Here is a 27,379-nt window from a genome sequence, read left to right as displayed (position 1 = left end):
AAGTTCATGCTATGGAATATTAGTGTCGTATTTCGGTCAAAGGAGCAATCTGAAGCCAATACCATCTTAACTTTCAAATGAATATTTGTTAGTTGAAAGATCTGAGAAATCCTGCAGTAAAAGTATAGCTAAAAATTTAGTTTTATTGGTCAAAATTTACAAACATATATTTCCTGACTTCTTTCTATGAATGAAGTCAATAATACCACTTAGAACTAGAAAAAACTGAGTGATATCATATGGCACGAGAGTACACATGTGCACACTTGGCTAACACTAGACTTGGAACATCACTAAAATTTCCTGCTTTCCATGAGAGAGAAAATCCTCTGTGAAGTGTCACAAGACACAGAAACAAAACTGTTTGAAAAATAATTGTTTGTTTGAAAAGACAGATCAATAAACTAGACTATATAAATATTCATCTATCAAAAAGCAACACAATGCTGCTTTAAAACCAAAAAAGACTATGAATTTTAAAAGATTACAAAGTTTTTACAAGTCGGTTCATGGTAGAAAATCTCTACTTTTCTCACATGATTATCATAGTCACAGGATCAATTTCATGTCTAACAACATTAACATGGTAGAGTCAAGAATAGCATTCTTTCTGAGAGGGAGGCCAGGAATATGGGAAGTGTTTCATCATCTATTATTTTGGGAACCAACATGTTAAGGGCAATGTACTATCTTTGTTTAAATTAGGATTTAAGGGAATTTATGGGTTTTATTATAATTATTCGTGTGGTGTCTTCTTTTTGGAGGGCTGGTTTTGCTTCAAAAGGATGCTGACTGCAGAATGTGATGTGTTCAGTTCTAACGAAAGCAGAACAAAGTGTTTTTTCTCTTCCATATGGGAAATCTGAATTATTTCCATACAATGGAAAATTATAAGACACTTTTATTCATGCATTTGACATGGGTCTCGCCTTCCATTTTCTGAGTTTGGGAAGGAGGCCCACAGGTCTTCCCTGAGAGGGGTCTGCATAACTTCCAAAAGTTCTTTTTCCATTCTGAACAAAGACAATCAGTGCCGCTCCTTTCCTTAATTTGATTCTTTTTTTTTTAATTTTTTATTTTTTCAGCATAACAGTATTCATTATTTTTGCACCACACCCAGTGCTCCATTCAATCCTTGCCCTCTCCAAATACCCACCACCTGGATCCCCCAACCTCCTACCCCCCACCCCTTCAAAACCCTCAGATTGTTTTTCAGAGTCCATAGTCTCTCATGGTTCACCTCCCCTTCCAATTTCCCTCAACTCCCTTCTCCTCTCCATCTCCCCTTGTCCTCCATGCTATTTGTTATGCTCCACAAATAAGTGAAACCATATGATAATTTGATTCTTTACAAGAGTTATGTTGTTTTCTTGGAAAAGAGTTTCAGCACCTGTTCTCTAATCTGTTTAGTTCTGACCCCATAGATTACAGGGTTCAGAGCAGGTGGAATGACTACGTAGAAATTAGCCAAAAGGATGTGGATATAGCATGGAATATTCTGGCCAAACCTGTGGGTCATAAATGAAAAAAACGCAGGAGTGTAGAAAGCCAACATGACACACACGTGGGAGCCACAGGTGCTCAATGCTTTGAGCCGGGCATCATGGGAAGGTAGTCGAAAGACAGCATGAAGGATCTGGACATAGAAAATGACAATAGCTATGATGTCCAATACCAGGATAGAGATGGTACATAAACCATAGATGATGTTGACACTGATGCTGGCACAGGATAGGCGGGCAATGCCCATGTGCTCACAGTAAGTGTGAGGAATAATTTGGTGTCCACAAAATGGTAACCGTTAGGATGAGTAGAATGAAGGGTATGGCGAAAGACAAAGTTCTCAGTAGGATTATCATTGCAATGATGACTACCACCTTGTTTGTCAACACCAGTGTATACTGAAGAGGGTTACAGATGGCCACATAGCGATCATAGGCCATGGCCACGAGCACCACCGACTCCATGCCAGTGCAGAGGTGGATAAAGAACATCTGGATGAGACATCCCTCAAAGGAGATTTCTCTCAGGTTGAACCAGAAGATGCCAAGCATCTTGGGGATGGTGGATGTGGAGGCCCAGGTCGATAGATGACAGAATGGCCAGGAAGTAGAACATGGGCTGGTGGAGGCTGCTCTCAGTCTCAATCACAGAAAGGATGCTAATATTCCCAAGAACAGCTATCAGGTACACAGCAAAGAAAGGGAAACCAATCCACATATATATATGTTCCAGACCAGGGATCCCCAGAAGGAAGAAAGAGTAGGGATGAAATACGGTGGTATTAAGTGAGGCCATCTTCCTGGGATATTTTTATAGTGAAAGATATTATAGATCAAGTACCTCCCATTCACTGAATAAGCCTCCTCCTTGCTTAACACACAGAGAAAATGAAGGAAACAGTGAAACATTTATTGTACTACCCAACATTGACACCTGAAAGTGTACAAAATTGAATGGTAAAATGAAGCCACATGATTTCAGTATTCATCATCATATCCATTCAATTAAATTGAATATTGTTATTCATCAAAATTTACTGAGTACCTAAAATAGATGTGCCAAGTTCTGGCTAAGATGGTAGCAAAAGATGAGTTAGAGAAGGTTCCTTTTATGATGGAACTTAAAGTTTTAGTCGTTGAAACAGTTATGCAAATGAACCATTTAAATTAAGAAAATAAGTGCCAAGATAAAGTTTTTCCCTTGCTTCTTAGGTGCACAAAATATTTCCTGAAAATTATTTAGTATTTTATAGAAAAATTATTTGATTTATGACTAAGTATATTATGTTCAAGATAGGAACATAATCATAAACACAATGACAGCCATTATGATTCTGCATGGATCACACTTCTGAGCTGAACATATATAATGTGTCTTTAAGGAAACTGCAGGTATACCAAACCAGAAATTTCTAAGACAATTTTGTATCTATGTAGGCTTCTCATTGTTCAAGTTCCCAAAAAAGTTTTTCATGCCATAGTCATCTTCTGATCTCTCCTTCCTTGCTGATACCAATATTAGAGAATAAATCTGCCTTGAAGTTTTATCAAAAAGCCATACCAAACTTCATTTCAAGATAATCCTCTTAATCTGAGTCTGCTCAGAAAAAAATTCATATATTCCTCTTCATTTCTGTTCTGATGGCAGGTAAATAGAGCTTTGCCCTTTAAGTGCCTTCCTGCTGATGTCTGTCCAGAAAGAAACACAGATCTACACATGGGCACAGAAACATTAATGTACAGTTTTATAAAATATCACAAAATTCACAAATATAGTGAATTAATTTATACACACCACTCCTGGAAACTAAATCCATCATTTATCTGACTATATAATTTATTACAATATATATGCCTTAAAAACTCTAAGCATATTGTGATTAAAACCTCTTGCCTTCCCTTTCATATACTTCCATATAGATAGATGATAGATAAATAATGATAGATAGATAGACAGATAGGCAGATAGATAGATGGACAGACAAATGTCTGCACACAGAGAGAGAAGTTCTGGAACTCAGAAGAAGTAAGAATTACAATTTTAAGAAGTTAACACTAGTAAGAAAGTAGATCTAATCCATACCACTAGAAGGCTATCTCCTTACTGACATGACAAGTTTGGAAGAACCTGGAGGGCTGAGGTAAATGTATTATTGTTATAGATCACCTTTGATGTGCTCCACTCCCTATAGATAGGATTAGGCCTTTCCCTTGTTTCTCTGCTCAGTATTCTGTGAGACTGCTAAGCCCCGGGCAAATGAGAAACAAGCTACAAACTACATTAGCCAGAGTAACTGTAGTAGACATTGTGTCTGGGGATGGAAGTGTGTGTGTGTGTGTGTGTGTGTGTGTGTATGTGTGTCTGTGAGTTGGAAGGATGCATTGCAACTTGGGTCTTGGGCAAATTGCTTAAGAAATCCTAGAAAGAAGAGTTTGATCACAGGTACAGGGAGGAAACAGTTAAGATAATTAGTCAAGCAAATTAACTAATTCAAAAAAATAGAAGAGGTATTTCAAGAAAGCAATATGAACTATATAAGAAACTATCCCTAATTTGAACTGGGAAGACTATATGCAAGGAAAAGCATTTAAACCCAGGGTATTTGGGTGTTTGGGGATCAAGTAGAATCTTATTATAAGATTTATTTTTCTGTGATTGTGGTTCAGCTAATTTAGAGTTTAGTAGATAAGAAATGGTGTAATATATAGAAGCAGACATTAGGAATTAAAGTCAGAGTCTTCCTGCCGTGTGAATTTGGTTAAATTATTTCCCCTCTTTGATCTATGATTCCTCACCTATGCATGAAATGAGGCTAAATGCCTATGTAGCTGAATTCTTGCAATGTTTGCATGAGTCAAGATGGGTCATCAAAAATGTAGAGTTACAGGGGCGCCTGGGTGACTCAGTGGGTTAAGCCGCTGCCTTCGCAGAAGGCATCGGGCTTTCTGCTCAGCAGGGAGCCTGCTTCCTCCTCTCTCTCTGCCTGCCTCTCTGCCTACTTGTGATTTCTCTCTGTCAAATAAATAAATAAAATCTTTAAAAAAAATGTAGAGTTACAATTACTGGTAAAAACCTATTGATACGAACACAATAAAGTAGAGAGCTATAGTGGAAGTGGTTTGCCTTATCTCAGACCTTCAGATAATCTGTACATCAGGGGTCAGCAGACTAAATACTGATCCTCACTTTACCTCCCTATATATATTTTGGTAGGGGTCCTAACATTTATAATAGAGTGTATCTGATTAAACCTATCCTTAGACATTTTAGGACATTAGCATTACACACTAGAAGACCAAACCATTCCAAAATGATTAGCACTACCTTTAGTTGGAAGAGAATAGCAAGTGGTTTGGTGTGTTTTACTATGTTGTAATTGGTGAGAGATAATTTCTGAATAGGTTAAGGTAAGTTCAATTATTATTCTCCCTCTATGTCGAAAACGCACTCGGGATGGGAACATTTATCCAACCTTTAATTTAGATTAGAAGGGACTGAAGGAGAGGTAACAGTGAGCAAGAATCAGAACACAGGAAAAGAAAGAACCTTGATAGATCAGTAATTAGATAGGCTCCAGGTCAGTGAAGAGCTCTCCGCACAAAAAGAATAGCAGAGGTGTCAAAAGATGTCGGAGCTGCATGCAGAGACAGTATAAGGGAGTATTAGAAACAAAAGAATCAGTTGCTCACATGCACATAGAGATTATGCCAACACATTCCTACAGTCAGTTGCCTTATCCCCTGCCTTCAGTCAGCAAGTTTTTCTACTCCCCCTATCCTATCATCTACCACTCTTTTTCTTGTGCTCAGCTGGTTACAGATAAGGAACCATACCTCCAAAGCATTGCTTATCAGCAAGGACTCCTGGAGAAATTAGCAAATCTCCCCTAGCAACCTTCTGAACTCCTTTTGCTTTGGTGGGAGGATTTTTTATACTGTGGCCAAGCCCCTAGAAGGGAAGTTTGTCTGCATTGGGATTCCCTAGGAGGAGAGGGGGCAAGAAAGCTCTGAGATCTGGATTAACTCCTTTTCTAGTGGAATAGAATATACCAGACTCCAATAGGCAATGTCCTGATTCTGGACCTTGGCTCCCAAATCTAATATTAGCATATTTTCAGTGGGATTATTATTATTATTATTATTAAATAGTATTATTGTTTTGGTCTTGTAAATTTTCTTAAACATTTTTTTCCAATTGGGTTCCTGGAATCAGTTTTAGGTTATTACTTTTGAACCTCTTCAAGGGAGGGGGTGGCTTGTCCAAGTTCCAAATATATATAAGCTAAAGGTTATATTAAGTCTGGGTATATCTTCTTAGTATAATGAACTACCACATTGAGTCAATATTTATTAAAACCAAAGTGCTAAAAAGTAAAGAAGTACACTAAAATTTGCATCATAATGACTCAATATTTAGCATAATTGGACTATCCTGAAGTGAGGAAATCATACAGAAACCTATCATGTCATCCCAGTGGAGGTTTCCCATCAGTAGTGGAAAGCAGGAATAAAAATCCAGAAGGCAGAGGCTAATCATTTTAATCACTCCTTTCCTGACTAGTTATTTAAAGCCATGTATGAATTGCCTTATCGTTTCAATCTCCATTTTGAAACCTGAAAAATGGGGACATTTGTCAAACGAGTTTCAGTGTCCTATAGTCCTAACATCATATGAGGATATCAACCCTTTTTACCGATGAAGAGACAGAAACAGAAAAAGAAGAGTAGTTCACATGGAGAGGTAGAGTTGAGTGTTTAAGCTTCCATTCTAGAGGGTTTTCCATGAGTAACAGGAGCTGACCTTGGACATTCAGATGGATACATCAGTTTTATCATTCACTCACTGATGAATTGAAACAACTATGCACCGACCATCTACTATGTGTCAGGTGCCATTTGAGGCACTGCCTGTAGAGTAGTAAACAGCACGGACAGTGAAAGACAAGAAACAGAATAAAAAATTACATAGATGACAAAAATGAACTGTGTTGAAATATGAGGCTGGGAAGTTGGAGAGCATGCTGATGATGAGAGTTAGTCATTCTAAGTAACATTGTCAGGAATGTGACTTTAAGGTAAGGGTAAAGGAAGGTGGAGCAAGTCATGTGGAATCTGGAATGGGGTGATGGCTGCGGGAAAGCTTTCCAGGCAGAGGGAACAGCAAATGCAAAGACACTGAAGCTAAAGCATGTTGGGTGTCATCAAGGAAAATGCAACTTTCACAGAATCCAAGTCTCAGATGTGGACAACATCAAGCCCCCTCAGACTTCCACACTCTTAACAAGTCAGAAGGTCATCATTCAACAGAATAAATACCAAAGGAGATCCCCATACAGTGGCTGGTAGTTAGGATAGTTCATGGCTACTCTTTCAGTCAAGAAGCCAAATTTAAATCAACTCAATTACTTGTTTGTTTTGTTTGGTTTTGTATAGCAAAATATGGCAATAGAAAAACAGAAAAAAAAATAAACATGATACCAGAGTATCAATAGTGAACTTTTCTTTTAATTGACTGATAATACATAAATATATTTGCATGACTTCTCATTCTTTCTTCTACCAAATTACAGTAATCACTACGGGATATTTTAGGATCTCAAATACACAAAGAAAACAGAAAATGAGTGTTTTATTCCTTCAACCAGTCATCTGTCAGATTAGATGAAAAAAGAATAGCAACACAGGCACACAAAAAAATGGGGGTAGGGATCTTTTTATGTCAACTCACTATTTGTATACATTAAGAAAATCTAGCAGTTTGTAGGGAGTGAGAGTTACCTGCACAAATTTGCAAATATTGCTTTAGTTCTCCCCTGGATCCAGTGCCTTTGTGGCCATGCTAATTCCAATACGATTATTATCACTGTGTAAGTGATACATTTTTACTCTTTGAAATTTTTGGAATGTGTACCTTGACTTTGATAGTAATTTGATAGTGATTAATTATTTCTGTAAGATTATAATTTTAAAAATCTATTCAACATACCAGATGTCCCATAAATATGAAGTTTTATGTTTCTTTAATTTTTGAAATTATCATCATGTTTTTCAAATATTTCACCTCTTCATTTATTATTTCCCTGCTTCTAAAATCCATTATATATGTTTTTGGCAATTCTACATTAATCTTCCAAAATACCAATTTTTTTCATTTTCTTACATTCATTAGTGATAATTTCATCATTGCTTTATGACCTCTTATATACAGTTTTTATATGTGTGTGGGTGTGTGTGTGTCATAAATGATATTCAGTAATTTTATGTGCAGGTTCATCCATATTGGTTAGATCTACTATATTAAAATGTCTTTTTTTTTCTCCAAATAGTCTATATAGGATTTTAATCCTCTGAAGGTTGGATTTGTTTTCTACTGCTGCCATAATAAATTGTCACAAGTTTAGTGGCTTAAAACAACACAGATTTATTACTTTACAATTCTGTAGGTTAGAATTTCAAAACATATCACTAAAATCAGGATGTCAGCTAAAATCAGGATGTCAGCAGGGTAGCTTTCTTTTCTGGAAGCTTTAGAGGTGAGTCCTTTGTCTTGACTTTTCCAGCTTCCAGAGGATGCCCACATTCCTTGACCATGTGCTTCCTTCAGTCTTCAAGGCTGGCAAAGGCTGATGTCAGCCCACTTGGGTTGTTGTAACAGAATACCATAGATTGGGTGGCCTGTATACAGCAGAAACTTGAAGTCCAAGATCAAGGTGCAGGCAGATTCAGTCTGTGGTGAGAAGCTTCCTGGTTCCCAGATGGTTGCTATGTCCTCACATGGCAGAAGGGAGGAGGAAGCCCTTTGGGGTATCTTCCAAAAGGATATTAATTCCCCTCCGTTCCATAATTAAGCTCCATCTTCATGACCTTATCCCCTCTGAGAGGTCCTGCCTCCAGATACCATCACACTGGGGATTAGATTTCAGAATATGAATTTGGAGGGAGACACATTGTCTATAGCAGCTAGTCAAGGGTTTCTCATATCTTTATTTTTTGTTTAATATCATTTATTTGAGAGATCACAAGAAAGATAGAGCACAAGTAGCAAGGGAGGGGCAGAGGGAAGGATAGAAGCAGACTCCCCACTGAGCAGGGAGCCCGATTTGTGGCTTGATCCCAGAACCCTGAGATCATGAAGTGAGGCAAAGACAGATGCTTAACCAACTGAGCCACCCAGGCGCCCCAAGGGTTTCTCGCATCTTACCTTTAGATGTTAGATTTCTGCTGCCTCTCATTTCCACCTTTAAGGACCATTGTGACTACCTTGACCCTATCTAGATAACCTAGAATAAAGTCTCAGATTTAAGATCTGATTAATAGCAATCTAAATTTGCCTTTATTCTGCAAGGTAACCTATCCACAGTTTCCTAGGACGAGGATGTGAATACCTTTGGGGGAGATGAGCCATTTCTCTGCCTATTACCAAGGTTGTTTCATAAAATCCGTCTGGAAACTGTATTATTGACTCTCCTATGTTTCTTCTTGTTTTATTACTAATGTTTTTGTTTTATGTCACATCCTTTTGCTTCTTTATGAACTTTGTTATGTTAATGCCAAACATTTTGTTTAAAAATAATGTAGAAATAATCTGAAGCCCAGGATAATGTTACATTAAAGTTATTTCAGTCTAGAGATTTCATATTTACTTCTGGCAGATAACTATGGGCACTAAAAGTCTCAAGTCAAGAGGCTAAGAAAAGTAATGTAGAAAAGAAATCATGACAGTGATGAAGGGACTAAATTAAAATACTTTGGAAAAAAGCACATGTCTTCTAACAATTTTTATAACAAAAGAATATGTTGATGAATTGGACGGGGTAGAAAGATTTGAATAACTAAAGACAACGACTAGTTTTAAATTTGGCCAACTGTACAAGAAGAGTTACATTTACTAGATGGAAATGTTAAGGGAGTTATCAAGAATTCCTTCTTGGCCATGTGACCTTTGCTGTGCCTTTTAGACATATATGCAGAGATACCTAGTAGACAGTTTTCTCTCTCATGGTGGAGATCAGTAGAGAAGTAAGGGATGGAGAGGTACTGTGGAGTTTCCAATGTATATACAGTCTTTAAAGCCAATTACTGAATAAAATATCTTTAAAAAGAATATAGATATATCAGAGACATTAAAGCAGAAGTAAGACATAGGGTATTCATGACAACATTTAGAAGTCAGGCAGTAGAGGAGGACATAACAAATATTAAAAAGATCATGTAGTGAGGTGGGAGAAAACAAAAACATGTAAGAGTAGTTTCAACAACAAAAAAAAGTACGTAAGGACAATTACTTTCAAATGAGTGAATGGCCAGTTTCCCATGCTGCTAAAATTTGTCATATGAGGGCGGAGTTTGTTTGGGTTGCGTAACTGGAGATCATTAACTTGACTAGAGGTGTTTTAGCTTCAGCAAGGTACTGGGGATAATGCCAGTCTAAAGAGATGGGGTGAGGTGAGGAAAGACAGATTATACACCTTGCTGTTCTCTCATGTCTTTTTTCATCTATTTTTAGAGAATTCCAATGGATCCATGATCTTTGGGGGATGATAGTGTACATTCACTTGTTTTCAGGCTTTGTCTCCAGAAACATGTACACATTCCTAGATCTGAGTTCTAGGATTTCAACTCTCACTGTTGGAATTTCCACTTTTGTCTGACTTTGTTGTAGGATCCTGGGCTCAGTGTCTGATCACAGACACGTCTGCTATTAACTTCCACTTTATCTGGTGCTCAAGTTCTCTTGGCAGGAATGTCTCAGTCTGCCAATGCAGTTGATTAGCTGCCATAAAGTTAGAATACTGTCCCTCTGTGTCAAACTGCCAAAATGTACCTGATGATCTGATTAGCTCCCTTTTCTTCCCTAGTAACTGGGTTCCAAGAACTGCCTAAGGTAGCAATCTGGCCACTGAGATTCTCCCAACTCTCCTCATTCACTTCCCTCTGTGCCCACCAAAAGCTTTTCCTTTTGAGACCTGCCCCCTCAGTTTTCTTCTAAACCTATTATTTTGGAAAAATGCCCATGAAGAGTGAAAAGATAACACATGTTCAGGTAAAATGTGGAGGAACTGATGAAGTGTATCCACCACTCCATTTCTAGCATGTGATGGAGGTCCCCACAGTGCAGAGGTGTGGCCGGTCTGAACACAGAGTTAAAATATTTCAGTGGAAGTGGTTTAGAAGCAGGGGTTGGATTCTAATCATAACCGTTCTTTCATTTTCTAAGTGACATTTCTAAACCTGGGAAGTGCAAGATCAAGGTGTCAGCCCATTTGGTTCCTGCTGAGAGGTCTCTTCCTAGCTTGCAGATATCTGCTTTGGCCTCTCTTCTTCTTCTTTTTTTTAATATTTTATTTATTTATTTGAGAGAGAAAGAGCATGAGAAGGGGGAGGGTCCTAGGGAGAAGCAGAATCCCCGCAAAGCAGGGAACCCAATGCGGGACTTGATCCTGGGACTCCAGAATCATGACCTGAGCCAAAGGCAGTCGCTTAACCAACTGAGCCACCCAGGTGCCCTTGGCCTCTTTTCTTCTTCTTATAAAGCCATCATTCCCATCATGAAGGCCTCACCCTCAGAACTTAATCTAACCCTAATTGCCTCCAAAGACCCATCTTCAAGTACTATGACATTGGAGGTTACAGCTTCAACTTGTATGAATTTGGAGGGGCAAGGGGAGGGCAAAAGCATTCAGTCCATAACAGCACCCTGAATGTGCAGGTGTGTCTGAGCCAGTGCATTAACTAGCGAAAGCTACATAACTTAAGAAACCCAGTGCAAAGTGAAGGTGCTTGACCCTTTATTACAAATACAGGGAAGAGCATGGCTTTTCTTTTTCTTCCATGGTCTCTCTTTTAACCAATAATGGTGTTTTCCATTTTCTCTTTTATCTTGCTCTCTTTGGAGCATGGGAATAGCCTATAGGTAAGTGCAAACATGCACAGGAGCATAGGATTGCTGTCCTGTGAATTGGATTACTGGTTACAGGTGTGGCTAGAATCAGGCTCTGGAGCATGCCAATGGCAAAAGGCAGAGGCAATCTCTGAGCAAGGGTAGGGTAGCAAGTAACCCAGCAATCATTCTGGGAATATATGCAGAGGGTACAGCAGGTGAGAATGTACAAGTCAGGCTCTAAGCTTCAACACCTGCCCCATTTTCATAAAAGATTTTAATTACAGGGCATAAATGCAAAGATAAAATTGTTTAAAAATTCAAGACGACATTAAACTCTAAGTACGACAGGGATTAAACCCCAACTGTAGGGCCCCCTTTTGAAGGCAGGGTCCTGAGTATTGCAGTGGTCACACACCCAAGAAGAGACTAATGGCATTAACCAAAGGTCTTACTTTTGAGATATATTGGTTCATTACTGGGAAAGAAAGCAATCAAAAGGACTTATAGGGACCATACCTGCACCAGTCAAGTTTTTATTTTTCATAGAGTAAGTAGATTGACGTGATACACCTCAGACACAATGTTAGCATCTGCTTAAGGTTATTGAATTACAGGCTTACAGGGGTTACATTACAAAATTTTATGTTAATTTTGCCTTTTGGATGTAACTCAAAATTTAATCACAATGTTATCAATAAAAGGAACTCAGAGAGTACGTGATCACATTTGAGATTATCTATGTGTGAGAAGTAGGTTGGTGCAATAAACAGAGGGAGAAACTGAAAAATAAATGGGAAACAAAATTCTGAGGTTAAATTATCTGACTAATGTCACTTATCTAAGAAAATTGATAAAACTATGAGTAGAAGAGCAATGATCTGACTTGAGAACCTGGCTCTTGAACACCAAATTATACTGTCCCCCAAAGTGATGATCTGGAATGGCGAAAAGAATGAGCTGTGTCAGTCATCACGTGGATTCCTAACACAGCAAGGAACTAAAAGGTTAATGGAAGTCAGCAAAGTGACCAAGAAACCTTACTTTTCCCTGCCTTAATTTCCTTACAAGTCATGGATTTGTAGTCATGACTTGGGACCAGATTAGAAACTAGACTCCTCAGAGACCTTGTTCTTTTTGTTTGTTTGTTTTGGTTTTTTTGTTTGTTTGTTTGTTTGTTTGTTTGTTTTTACAAAATTGGCTCTAAGGGATTTTATGTTGAAAGCTCCAACCAGGCAAAGAGCAGCACCCTCAATAAAGACTGAGCAGGTTGAGACAGAACAGAGACAGGATTCCATCCTGGTGCTGTCTGGTGAGTCTCCCAGCTCACAGGTCATCCTTACTTCACAGTGATGGCTGAAAGAAAAGGGAGGGATAGGAAAAGAAGAGACGTGGGAGAAGTGTGGCAGAAAGAAGACTAAGGCTGGAACTTAGAGAATAAGTAGGATCATGGTCAGAAAGGGCCAAATAATTTCTGTAAAAGAATATGGTCTTTAAATTAAAAATAGAGCTTCCCTATGACCCTGCAATTGCACTACTGGGTATTTACCCCAAAGATACAGATGGAGTGAAAAGAAGGGCCATCTGTACCCCAATGTTTATAGCAGCAATGGCCATGGTCGCCAAACTGTGGAAAGAACCAAGATGCCCTTCAACGGACGAATGGATAAGGAAGATGTGGTCCATATACACCATGGAGTATTATGCCTCCATCAGAAAGGATGAATACCCAACTTTTGTAGCAACATGGACGGGAATGGAAGAGATTATGCTGAGTGAAATAAGTCAAGCAGAGAGTCAATTTTCATATGGCTTCACTTATTTGTGGAGCATAACAAATAGCATGGAGGACAAGGGGAGATGGAGAGGAGAAGGGAGTTGAGGGAAATTGGAAGGGGAGGTGAACCATGAGAGACTATGGACTCTGAAAAACAATCTGAGGGTTTTGAAGGGGTGAGGGGTGGGAGGTTGGGGGAACCAGGTGGTGGGTATTAGAGAGTGCACAGATTGCATGGAGCACTGGGTGTGGTGCAAAAACAATGAATATTGTTACTCTGAAAAGAAATTTTAAAAATGCAAAAAAAATACAAAGAATATGGTCTTTAGGCTGAATCTATTCAAAGTGGATTTTAGAAAAAACAGTCTGCTCAATATCTAAAGATTAAGAGACAACTGGTATCATTGGAACATGGTTCAAGGTGTTTTAAAAGAATTATCTTATCCTTAAATTAAGGGTTTGGGGCACCTGGATGGCACAGTCAGTTAAGCATCCAACTCTTGATCTCAGCTCAAGTCTTCATCTTAGGGTCGTGAGTTTGGGCCCCACTTTGGGCTTCATACCCAGTGTGGAGCCTACTTAAAAAATAAATAAATAAGTACATAAATAATTAAGGATTTCATTTTTAAAGGTTTATTTGCACTTATTCTATATTCTATATTCTATACTTTTTTTATTTGCACTTATTTCTATATTTTAGCCAAGGGAACTGAGGTATAGCGATGTGACAGTTCTATAAGCTCACACAGCTAACATGTAATACTTGCTTTCCTTCAATTCTAGAGTGAACAAGTCATAAAGCTGGGTTTTAACACAATTAGTCTGAATGCAGAGCTCATGTTCTTGAGCACTAAAAAGCAAAGTGCCTTAATCAGCTCAAGAAATGATGATTGGAACTATCCCAATGAGGATAGAGATAATTGTACTGATTTTCATGATATTTTTAGAAATAAAATCAAGAGTACTTTTTTAATAGGTAGAGAAGAGAAAAGGTTGATGCTCCTATTTCTGAATGGGCCCCCTGGTTACATGATAATGACATTTACTGAGATTAGACAATAGCGAAAGTAAGATTAAGTTAAAGCTGGAGTTTGGTAGAGGATTCTACCAAAGGGTAGAAGGTTGAAGGTAGAAGAAGAAGGTAGAAGAGGGTTGAGGATTCAATTTTAGAAAAATTTTTTTAATGTTTTGGCAAAAGAAAAGTTAAAAGTAATTGCAATAGGAATTTGGTTTAAGAATCTGAATTTGATACAATTTGGAGTCTTTGAGACTTTGATTCAGGATTCTTCATTATAAAGTTAATTATTAAAGGTGCACCTGGGTGGCTCAATGAATTAAGCATCTGCTTTCAGCTCAGGTCATGATCCAAGGATCCTGGTATTGAGCCCTGCATGGAGTTCCTAGCTCAGCAGGGAGTCTGCTTCTCCCTCTTCCTCTGCCTTCCACTCCTCTTGCTTGTGTTCTCTCTCTCTCTTTGTCAAACAAATAAAATATGTTTTTTAAAAAAAGATAGCTAAACTTCTGGTAAACTACTTAAGCTCTTGATCATTAGATAAGTTATATGTAAAATAAGCAAAATTAATGTTCTTCTTAAAGGTTTTTTTTTTTTATTTAAATATTGGAGGTGGTTTTTGCCCAGAGTCTGACAAAAAGCCTTCTAAATAATATGCAGTCCCTCAATAATTGGTATTTGATGTTGTGGTTTTCACTATTATTCCCAATAATATTTTATAATAATAATTACTAAATACTAACAGATGGACTAATTTAACAATTTAAAGTAATTTTTAATATTGTGGCATAAATTTTGATGAAACTGTGCATTTATTGTATAGTTATTTTTCATCCTGTGTGCTAATCCCAGAGTGTTGTCAATCAACTAGAATTAATTTCCATCATTAAATTTAGAAGCTAGGAGAATCCTAAGTTGGTCAGAACTGAAGGGGAGGTTCTGTTGGTGATGATTGTGATAATGAGAAAAAGTAGCTAATTAAGTGTCCTCTATTATCTTTAGGTCTCCTACAGGACAGAGACTCTCTGGTAACCTGTAGACTGAGTCAGCATACACTTCTGAAGACTTATGCCTTACAAAATAGAATGCTCCTTCCCAATGACACCCAATTCCACCTCTTCTCCTTCTTGTTGCTGGGGATCCCAGGAATGGAAACGCTGCATGTCTGGATCGGCTTTCCCTTTTGTGCTGTGTATGTGATTGCACTCATCGGGAACTTCATGATTCTGCTTGTGATCCAGGCTGAGAGCAGCCTACACCAGCCTATGTTCTACTTCCTGGCCATGCTGGCTGCTATTGATTTGGGTCTGTCCACAGCTACCATCCCCAAGATGCTTGGGATCTTCTGGTTCAACCTCAGAGAGATCATCTTTGAAGCCTGCCTTGTGCAGATGTTTTCATTCACAGCTTCACACTTATGGAGTCAGCAGTCCTGTGGCAATGGCTTATGACCGCTATGTGGCCATCTGTAACCCACTCCAATATAGCACCACCCTCACCAACCAGGTTGTTTCTGTGATTGGTGTGGGTGTGTTAGTGAGAGCATTTATTTTTGTGATCCCATTTGTATTTCTTATCTTGCGATTGCCCTTCTGTGGGAATCATGTCATTCCCCATACCTACTGTGAACACATGGGTCTTGCTCGCCTCTCTTGTGCCAGCATCCAGATCAACATCATCTATGGCTTATGTGCAATTTGTAACCTAGTCTTTGACATCATAGCCATTGCCCTGTCTTATGTTCAGATACTCCGTGCTGTTTTCCGTCTTCCTTCCCATGCAGCCCGACTCAAGTCCCTCAGCACATGTGGTTCTCATGTTTGTGTCATTCTTGCCTTCTATACACCGGCCCTCTTTTCCTTCATGACACAATCGCTTTGGCCGAAATGTCCCCCGCTATATCCACATACTCTTGGCCAATCTTTATGTTGTCGTGCCACCAATGCTCAACCCTGTCATATACGGAGTCAGGACCAAGCAGATCTATGACCGTGTGAAGAAAATATTATTACAGAAACAAGGAAAGGAAAAATAATGACACCTAATACGTGTTCAGTTCAATCTGAAATTTTATGAAACTCAAATCAGAAAGATGCCTTCTCCAAGAAAGTATGTTAAAATATGTATCTATATTGGCTCTATTCTGTAAGTATTCAAATGTATTTAATTTCCATGTCCTTTTCAGACCATTTCCCAACATGCACTGTCGCATCCTCTTTGCCCCTTAAATTTCAATGTAATAGGTCATGTCATTTTTTTCTATTCATCTAAATATCTGATTGATATTTATATACCAACAGTTTTGAATGCATCCATTGCCAATTAGTTGATATTTCATGCAGTTTCTTTTTTCTCTGAATATAATCACTTTCTGAGTGTGTATTTCATAACTGCAAGCTGCTGGGGATAAAATGATGAAGATTCCATTTTCCTTGACTTTATGGAATTTAAATAGTTTAAAATTAGTCAGCAAACTCAACTTATAAACTTATAAACATCCTTTTTTTCAGCCTTTTAATATTTTGATAAGTAAATTTGTCTCCATTTACAAGTATCAAAGACTATTTTTTTTTTGCCTTTCTTAAAAGATTTTATTTGTTTATATGACAGAAAGCAAGAAAGCACAAGCAGGGTGAGCAACAGGCAGAGGGAGAAGCAGGCTCCCTGCTGAGTAAGGAGCCCAATGCAGGGCTCGTATGATCTCAGGATCTAGCAAACGAAGGCAGATGCTTAACCAACAGAGATACCTAGGTGCCCCTAGTCTTGCTTTTTTGAGGCAGATTGCTTCTTCCTTAAGATGACCCCCATATTAGCCCTTAAAGGTGCTGTGACACCCTTCCTGTTAGTGGTGGCAGGTAAGGAAGATGGTACAAGTACAGAAATCGGTTGCTTTCTTATACACTCACAATGTAAATGAAGAAAGAAATTAAGGAATCAATTCCATTTACAATAACACCAAAACCCTAAGATACCTAGGAATAAACCTAACCAAAGGGGTGAAGGATCCATACTCTAGAGATTACAGAACACTTATGATAGAAATGGAGGAAGAAACAAAGAGATGGAAAAACATCCCATGTCCATGGACTGAAAGAATAAACGTTATTAAAATGTCTGTGCTTCCCAGGGCAACCTACTCTTTCAATGCAATCCCTATCAAAATACCATTGACCTTTTCACAGATTTGCAACAAACAATCCTAAAATTTGTATGGATCCAGAAAAATCCCTGAATCACCGGGTGAATGTTGAAAAAGAAAACCAAAGCTGGTGGCATCACAATACCTGACTTCAAAGCCGTGATCAATAAGACAGCATGGTTTGGCACAAAAACAGACACACGAATCAATGGAACAGAGTAGAAATCCCAGCAATGGACCCTCAACTCTATGGTCAACTAATCTTCAACAAAGCAGGAAAGAACATCCAATGGAAAAAAGACACTCTTCAATAAAAGAATATATATTTAAACGAGTCTGACAACTTTCATATTTTAAATACACTACAAATGTCATGCATATTTGACATAATTATTCTTTTTCTTAATTAAATCTCATGTTTACCATCTTTCACTTCACCCTGAGATACAGATATTTCACAACAAATATTTTCTTCTTTAGAATTTTTTATTCATGATTAGTAAGTCTTATTTGCTTTGCTTTGACTTTATACATAATTTTCCCATTGTCCTACAGACTCCCCTGCAACTTATCAAATTTTAGTATAAACTAGCAGTCTTACTCTTTTCTATTCATAAAGGATAAAAAAAATTAGTCACTTTTTCTACTTTCTGACTTATATACTACTATTGGTTTAATTTACTTCTCATAAACTTTGAAACTTACGCACATAGGGTTATTGTTTTGGAAAGTCAACATTCATTCAAATGTTTCCAAACACTTACTATGTCTGTTGTTATTCATTCCTTTTGCATCTTTAAAATTTCATCTGTATTGATTTTACTCATGTTTGAAGAAATAAACGTAAATATTACTTGATGCACTTTTTCTGGTAGTGAGTTTTCTTTGCTTAAAAAATAACACTTTGGGTGGCTCAGTGGGTTAAAGCCTCTGCCTTTGGCTGGGGTCATGATCCCAGGGTCCTGGGATCGAGCCCTGCATTGGCCTCTCTGCACAGCAGGGACCCTGCTTCCTTTCCTCTCTCTCTGCCTGCCTCTCTGCTTACTTGTGATCTCTGTCTATCAAATAAATAAATAAAATCTTAAAACAAAAAAAAGAAAAAAAATAACCCTTTGTTTCATCTTCATTTTAAGGTTATTTAGAGGATATGGTATTATAAATTAAGAGGGGATCTCCCAGATTTACAGAAATATGACTGATAAAAGTGGTCATTATTTAGCTTGTCCAATGTGATTTTTAAAGGTGTACACGTTATGATTTTATGTATATGTTATGAAATGATTACACAATCAATTTCATTAGCTCATCCATAACCTCACATAGTTACCTTTTGTTTTTTGTAGTGAGAAAACTTAAGATTTACTCTAGCAAATTTTAAGAACACAATACAGTATTATTAACTACAGTTGCCATGTTGGACATTAGATCCCCACCACCTATTAATCTTATAATTGAAAGATTGTACCCGTTATGAATATTTCTCCTCCCTAGCCTCCCTTTTGCTGCCTGGTTCTATGAGATTGACTTTTTTAGATTTTATATAAAAATTAAACCATGTAGCATTTGTCTTTGTGTCTGGCTTATTTCACTTTGCATAAACCCTCTTGGAAAGTTTTCTTTCTTTTTAAGATCAAGTAGTATTACATAGTATTATATTGTTTACATATACAATGGTTTCTTTATCTATTCATTTGTCAGTGAATACTTAAGTTGTCTCCTTATCTGGCTACCATGACTAATGATCCAATGAACTCAGTAGTGCACATATTTTTGAGCCACTGATCTTATTCCTTAAGGTATTTACCAGGAAGTGGAGTTGCAGGATTGTATAGAAGTTCTATTTTTTTCTTTTTTTGAAGAAACTTCATACTTTTCTCTATAATGTCTGTACCAAAGCTATTCTAGTAAACATATTAAGTCTATTTTTTTTTCAGAATAGTAAAAATAGTATTTAATTCTTAACTGACACTTGTGTTGTCTTTAAGAACTTTGTATCTGATCAGGTTTTCTTTCCTTTCTTTGTTTACGAATTTTCTTATTTATATCTCCCTTTATTTTCCCTTTATCTTTGATCAACTGAAATTTAAATGCAGCTGGTGTGATGTAATATTATATTATAGGCTGGTAACTACTTCAAACTTCTGATGTAAATATTTACACTTATTTTTGTAATTAGAAAGTTGTCATCCATATATTTAACCCTCAACTTTTTCCCTATCATTAAGAATATCTATGGTTTGTTTCCCTCTCTTCCCCCCCCCCGCTTCCCATATGTACCTCTGTTTTGTTTCTTAAATTCCACACCACATATGAGTGGAACATATGGTTTTGGTCTTTCTCTGACTGACTTATTTAGCTTAGCATAATACAGTCCAGTTCCATTGGCAAATGACAAGATTTCATTTCAAGATTTCAAGATTTCATTTCAAGATTTCAAGATTTGATCAAGATTTCAAGATTTTTGATGGCTAAATAATATTCCTGTGTGTGTGTGTGTGTTGTGTGTGTGTGTGTGTGTGTGTGTGTGTGTGTTTGTATGTGTGTACCACCTCTTCTTTATTCATTCATCAGTCGAGGGACATTTGTACTCTTTCCATAATTTGGCTATTGTTGATAATGCTTCTATAAACATTGGGAGGCATGTACTCCTTCAGAATCAGTATTTTTGTATCCTTTGTGTAAATACCAAGTAATGTAATTGCTGCGTTGTAGGGTAGTTCTCCTTTTTCTGCATCCTCACCAACATCTGTTACTTCCTGGGTTGTCAAATTTAGCCATTCTGGTCATTGTGAGGTGGTATCTCATCATGGTTTTGATTTGTATTTCTCCGATGATAAGTGATGTTGAGCATCTTTTCATGTGTCTGTTAGTCATCAGAATGTCTTCTTTGAAAAAAATGTCTGTTCATGTCTTCTGCCCATTTCTTAACAAGATTATCTGTATTTTAGTTGTTGAGTTTGATAGGTCCTTTATAGATTTTGGATACAAAGCCTTTTTTATTCATGCTCTTTGCAAATATCTTCTCGCATTCCAAAGTTACCTTTAACTTTGTGGAATGTTTCTTTAGTTGTGCAAAAGATTTTTATCTTGATGAAATCCCAATAGCTCATTTTTTCTTTGGTTTCCTGTGCCTCCAGAGACTTGAAGTAAGAAGCTGCTGCAGCTGAGGTCAAAGACATTGCTGCCTGTGTTCTCTAAGATTTAATGGTTTCCTGTCTCACTTTTATTTCTTTCATCTATTTTGAATTCATTTGTGTGTAGGGGCCAGAAAGTGCCATTCTTATCATGTCATTATCCAATTTTCTCAAAATCACTTTTGAAGAGACTGTTTTTTTTTTCAGTGGATATTTTTTCCTCCTTTGTTGAAGATTAGTTGACCATACAGTTATGGGTCCATTTCTGGGTTCTCTATTCTGTTCCATTGATCTATGCATCTGTTTGTGTTCCAGTGCCATACTGTCTTGCTAACTACAGCTTTGTAATAGAGCTTGAAGTTCAGAATTATGATGCCTCCAGCTTTGCTTTGCTTTTTCAATGCATTGTCTTAATGATAAATGATTGCATGTCCCTTTCAAGAAGACCAGTGTATATTTGGCTGTTCAGTAGGATCCTTCTTCAGTGGAAGACAGCCTCCAGTTCAATGGGTTCCAGGTTTCAGAGTGGTCTCAAGATTGAATTCAGGAAACACAGCCTGACAGCAAAAATTCCTGACATCATTCCTGACCGACTGAAAGTAGCCCAAACAGAACTTCTCCTGTTTTCCTAGGTTCTCCTCAGGAATATATTTCTCACAGTCATGATGTGGAGAATGTTTTTTAACGACTCTAGGGAAGGGTTAAGGGCTGGTTGATTAGGCATGATAAATCCACTCTAACATTCTATGTTCCCTGAGTCTTTGGAAACTTTCCTTTCTGGTTTTCCTCAGGAAGATTCTGCCATTTCAGTTCATTTACTGAAGACCATCTTTGAGTACAGGTATCAGTCAACTATCCAAACATTCTCAAATACAGTGGGTCCAGAATCTCTCTTTAAGGTCCTCATATTAGGTACAATTCAGCCTCATGTTATGTCATATTTCTTCTACTCAGATCCAGTACTCAGAATTTTGTATCACACATATTCCTCAGGCTTTATCTGTATAAACTGACAAAACCTTGCAGTTATTTGGTTAATATATTTTATCTCTGGATCCTTCTAGCATTTGTGTCCAATCGTAGATCTAGAGTTGTACTTCCCCACGCACCAGACGCTAGCCATATCTGATTATTGAACGTCTGAAACGTGGCAAATTCCACTGAAGGAATGAATTTTTAATCTTTATTCACTTTAATTAAAGTTTAAAGTCTGAAGCCATATAAAATATTTTTCAGTTCAACATAATGCTTTGTTTTCCATTTTATTTTAGCTATTGAAAATTTAGTGTACAAAATAAGCTGTGTTTTGTGTTAAATACTGGATTAAGAAGACCTACTTTTATCATTTAAATGATATCAAACATTTAATTGTTAGGTATATGATTGATTTTATGTTTAAATACATTTGGATAATATTAAGTTAGATTAAGTATTCTATTGAATTAATTTTACTTATTTTTAGCTTTCATAACATGGTCAAGAGAAAATTTTAATAATATGAGTGACCCACATTTTATTCCTATTAGACACCACTATTCTCAGAAACCATACAGAGTGGTGGGAATTTTTAGGGCATAGATCACTAGTCCATTGTAAGCCCACATACCTGAGCGGAAGATATTATATTTTCTCTGAATAGGGGGAGACTATGTACCTCATACAAGAGAAGAAGAGCTGCTTCAAATAGTAAAGGGGGGTTGGCAGAATTTAGGATTTGCTTCACTGAAGTCTACTCACATAATGCCATTCCAATTTTAGAGTTCTATTTCTTTCTAAAAAAATGACCTAGCAGAACATTAGGAGGGTTTTTTTGTTTTGTTTTGTTTTGTTTTGTTTGTTTCTTTGTTTAAGGTAGTCTAACATACTTTGTATCCTTGCTTGGGCCTTAGGCTAGATATTTAAAGCCCTGAGGTCATTGACTCATTATTTCCTTTATCATCCTTCTCCAGCTTGTTTATCCCAGAAAGAGCAAATCTATACTTTTCTCATTCTTACTAAAATATTTGGCAGAAATACTTGGGCACTCAAAGCCTTGCCTTCTTTAAGCACTTGCTTATAGAAAGTAAAAACATATGTTTGTCACCATATTCTACATACCACCAATGTCCCCTTTGCCAACAGCAGCAAAGGCCCTATTTCCCTAAGGCTAATTAGGTGAGGAACTAATGCCAAATTTCATTCTTAAGAATTTGTTACCCGGGAAGCTCTTCTGGTATCTATATTTTCGTCAGTTAGGCTTCAGAACTACTATGAGTATTAAGGAATGCAGATTTTATTATAGGAATTAGATACAATTGTGGGAGGATGTAGGGGGGAAAAAAAGATCCAAAAACAAATTTCTATCCAGATTAGGCCTGCATGAATGAGTTGGTGCTTGCAGAAAACCAGGAACTCTCAGCTTCTGAGATGGGCTCATAAAGGAAGTGAGTGTAGAAATTTAAGAAGATGGTTTGTTATTCCTGGCTACTGCTTCTGTGTTTGCAGTAAACTATCTGGTGGTGCATTTGTGATCACTGTTAATAAACAGGTCAGTAGCTGTGGGGAGCTGGTGTTGCTGAAGGACATGGGGAGAAATGAGAATTCTCTAGTATCATTGTGTCTCTCTGTCTCTGCCTGCAAACAATATCGAACCACAGAAAACAGTGGTTGCTGTTTCACATTTGCTCCCACAGCATATGCATTTCCGATGTGACCAACTCTAAACTAGAAACTTACAAGGAAGAGAATTGTGGGAAACAGTGCTAGCAAGGTCACAGTGCAGTATCTCACCAAGACACATTTTATCACCTGTGCTTGTCTAAGTGAGAAACACAATTAATTCTCAGTTAATACTTAAGGAATTAAAGACTCATTGTTTAATTAATTGATAGTAAATGAACCAAATAATAAATGAACTCAAAATTCCATCAGGGTATTTTTATGTACAAAAAATCGCAGCCTGTTATTTTATTTTTCCACAAATTAGTTTAAAGAACAAAGGGAGAGTGAGAAAAGTGTAGGAGGATAATCAGCTTTAAAAGTTATTAAAATATATTATAATTTTGTAGTGATGAAAAACCTTTTGATACTGGTTCAAGAACAGACAAACCAACTGTAAAAATGAAAAGACACTCTTGTACAAATTGAAATTTAATACGAAGAAAGAATATATGAAAATCAATTCTGAAGTAATGAGTTATAAAGTCATTTATGTTATTAAATAACTTAGAAATAGGAATATAAAGATATTTCATTTTCTTACCTCTCACCTTAAAATAAATTGTGGTTAGATTGGAATTAAAAGTAAAACTTAACAAACACACACCCCAGTAACATTATAGATGTTGGGATGTTGATATATAATAAAGTTAGGCAGTAGCCCTAAGTTGGAAAGTGATAAAGTCATGTGTCATAGGTAATATAATCAGTATTGATTTCATTTAAAAATTCAATCTGCCATATGAAAATAAGGTATTAAATATAATGGGCTTATAAGAAAGTGTTAATGTGTCAAGTGTAATCAAAAACTCATGCTATGAGACTTTCAAGAAGCTAGGCAGAAACTTGAAGAGAAGGCAAGGAAATCAGTAAACACCATAAAAATAAAGAACATGACCTATTCAATCAGTAATGTACTATCTGACGATCCTACTTTTTCTGAGCATAGGACCTTTAGAAATTTTTCAAATATGTACAAAATTGATTCATAGAAATGTCACATCATTGATTCTGAATTTAAAATACTAAAATATTGGGGCGCCTGGGTGGCTCAGTGGGTTAAGCCTCTGCCTTTGGCTCAGGTCATGATCTCAGGGTCCTGGGATTGAGCCCCGCATCGGGCTCTCTGCTCAGCAGTGAGCCTGCTTCCCCTTCTCTCTGCCTGCCTCTCTGCCTACTTGTGATCTCTTTCTCTCTCTGTCAAATAAATAAATAAAACCTAAAATAAAATAAAATAAAATAACTAAAATATTACATATGTTCAAATTATGAAATGATCAAATGCAAAGGAAAGATTCTAGTACATTTAAAAAGGAATACCATATCCCATAAGTATTAATATACACATATCTCTAAATTTAAGAGTAAGTGAAACAATTGTCTCTGAAATGATACACAATGCAGTACCATTTACATGAAATAAAAAAATTATACTCCTAAACCCCTTAGAAATTATTGAGTTTGAAAAGATCACTTTAGACTCTAAGAGAGATGAAAAACATGTAGTAGTTATTCCCTTCTCTGAGGATAAGACAAAACTGGAACTGGTTGGGGTAAGATTCACAGGTCATTTCAAATTAAATGTCTCATATATTTGATGAAGAATGACAATCGAGATAAACAAGTTTCAGTAATAATTTTTTATTTAATTCCATGCTGTGAGAACATTTGTTGAATGTTTCCTTGTCTTTCTTTTGTTGAAGGGAGGGAAAAGTAGGACATAAAAATGGGGGGAGAAAAAAGGCACTGCAAATGTAATGATGGCAAGGGTCATTGTTTGGACTAACCACTCTCACACTGAGTGAAGTAATACAAACAGTTCTTCCTTCCAAGGAATAGGTCCTTGAACTTGACATATTTTAAAGATTATTCAAATCATAGAATCAACAATGGGACAAGATCAAATGCTCTGGAATATAATTTGACAGCACTAAATTTAGACAGAGAAAAAAATCTCAAAAAAGAGCCCACATTTTCCCTGGTAGGTCAAAATTCTTGGTAAACAGAAGCAAGAGTACCTACTTTTTAGCAAAGACATGGAGCACTCGCTCTCGAATCTGTTTGGTCCTTACACCATAAATGATGGGGTTGAGCGAAGGTGGGATAACCAAATAGAGGTTGGCAACAAGAATGTGAATGTAGCGTGGTATGTTGTGTCCAAATCGGTGAGTGAGGAAGGAGAACACTGAGGGGATATAGAAACACAGATGACCCCAACGTGAGAGCCACACATGCTGAGCGGCTTTTAGCCGAGCATCCTGTGATGGGAGGCGGAAGACAGCTCGCAGAATGTAGACATAGGAGATGCAAATAAGGACCAGGTTCAGCAGGAAAGAGAGAGACCACGAAGAGCCCATAGATGGCATTGATACGGATTGTTTCCACAGGACAGTTTTGCGATGCCCATGTGCTCACAGTAGGAATGAGCTATTACACGAGCCTGACAAAATGGCCAGCGGTAGATGAGATAGACTATGGGAAGTGTAAACAGAACTGGACGAAACACAATGCAACGCTGATTGCCCACCAGCACCCGGGACGTCCAAAATGGTCGTATAGTGGAGTGGAGCACAGATCGACACATAACGGTTCAACGGCCATGGCCACCAGGACCTTGGCCTCCATGCCCAGTGAAGGGCATGGATCAAAACATCTGGGTCACACAAGCCCAAAGCTAATCTCATGAGCATCAAACCAGAAGATACCCAGAATGCGGGGCACAGAGGTTATGGAAAGGGCCAAGTGGATCGTTGAAGAAGGGCAGGAAGTAGAACATGGGCTCCTTCCGCAGGCTTGCTCCCTCTTGATGACCAGCCAGAATTGTGGCATTGCCCAGTAAAGCCACAAGGTAAACTGAGCAGAAAGGCAGGGAGATCCAGGCATGAGCCCCTTCCAGACCTGGAATTCCAACAAGGAAGAATGTGGTTGGGTGAAGAGTACTCCTATTGGGATAAAACATCCTTCCAAATGACAGAGAAGGAGATGTCATTCCTACAAAGAGGGGAAAAAAGTTTGAAGGTGATCGTGATAATGACTAGCTTTGTCCTTCAATATATAGTGAAAATGAAAAAGGTTGCTCTTTGAAAGGGCTTGTTAATGTATTTTGTTATTATAAGCCAAGCCATACTCATTTAAATAGGCCACTCTCAAATAATTCAATCCTCTTTTTTTAACCTACAAGGCTTATCAGCAAGCCAATGGCAAAATTATAAGACACAGAATGTGCTATCAAATATGGAACAATTTGTATGCTCTATACCTTTTGTAAAGCTCCTGTCTGAAAAGAGATATGCAAAAAATCAAGGATGCACACATGGAAATGCAGATATAATCCAAGAGGCGACAGACCAGCTAGAAGCAACATGACAGGCACAGATGTACAAGATACTTCCATAATTAGGAAATGCAGAAATTATCTAATGATTCATTCATCACTTATTGACATAGAGAAAATGCCACCATCTGGCCAAACATTCTATCAAAGATAAGCAGAATATCAGAAGTACATTGCCACAATCAAAAGCACAGACTAGGTCATACACCTCTATACTTGAAACATCCCAGAAAGAAAGATAATGATAAACCTTATATTTATTTTTGTTCATGTCTCTATGTTCCCAAGACCAACCCATTGCATAGCTATTGCATTATAGAGTGTTAAGGGAATGGTGATTTCTTCATTTATTCTCCATGCCATATCAGTTCCTCTGGGAAAACCTGCCAAGTTTACGACTGCTACAGAATGAACATGTACTGCATTCACTCCTTCTGCCTGATGAACTAGGAATGTGGGTAAAAGACTTCCTAGAAGGCGTCAGGGGGCAGGGACCTGAGGATGGCATTTTGAGCAGCACAAAACTGTCTGGAAAATAAAGTCTGTACAGAACTGCTCTCTGTAGTTGTTTAAAGGGCACAGAGAAGGTGGCTTTTGCAATGCCTTCAAAATGATGAAGCACCTAGTCACTCATAAGCTCAAATAATGAAATAAACGACATTCTCTAGGTCTCCACCTCGAGACAGATGTTTGTGTCATTCTTGCCTTCTATACACCGGCCCTCTTTTCCTTCATGACACATCGCTTTGGCCGAAATGTCCCCCGCTATATCCACATACTCTTGGCCAATCTTTATGTTGTCGTGCCACCAATGCTCAACCCTGTCATATACGGAGTCAGGACCAAGCAGATCTATGACCGTGTGAAGAAAATATTATTACAGAAACAAGGAAAGGAAAAATAA

At 37.5% G+C, this 27,379-nt stretch overlaps 2 protein-coding genes and 1 pseudogene across 2 annotated transcripts; 1 reads left to right on the top strand and 2 right to left on the bottom strand.

Moving 5' to 3' along the window:
* Window positions 1-1,357: 1,357 nt before the first annotated feature.
* LOC125079034 (olfactory receptor 52E1-like) lies at window positions 1,358-2,298 on the bottom strand. The gene is given in 3 exon segments (XM_047692371.1): window positions 1,358-1,801; window positions 1,803-2,076; window positions 2,078-2,298. Coding segments are annotated over 3 exon segments (939 nt in total).
* A 12,958-nt stretch (window positions 2,299-15,256) lies between these two features.
* On the top strand, window positions 15,257-27,379 carry LOC125078945 (olfactory receptor 52E2-like). The gene is given in 4 exon segments (XM_047692228.1): window positions 15,257-15,563; window positions 15,566-15,604; window positions 15,607-15,989; window positions 27,158-27,379. Coding segments are annotated over 4 exon segments (951 nt in total).
* LOC125078946 (olfactory receptor 52J3-like) lies at window positions 25,160-26,100 on the bottom strand (annotated as a pseudogene).

Source organism: Lutra lutra, chromosome 10, assembly GCF_902655055.1.
Source record: "Lutra lutra chromosome 10, mLutLut1.2, whole genome shotgun sequence".
In the NCBI taxonomy this organism is placed as follows: Eukaryota; Metazoa; Chordata; class Mammalia; order Carnivora; family Mustelidae; genus Lutra; species Lutra lutra.
The sequence above is the reverse complement of the archived record's forward strand: the minus strand, read 5'-3'. Positions and strand labels throughout refer to the sequence as shown.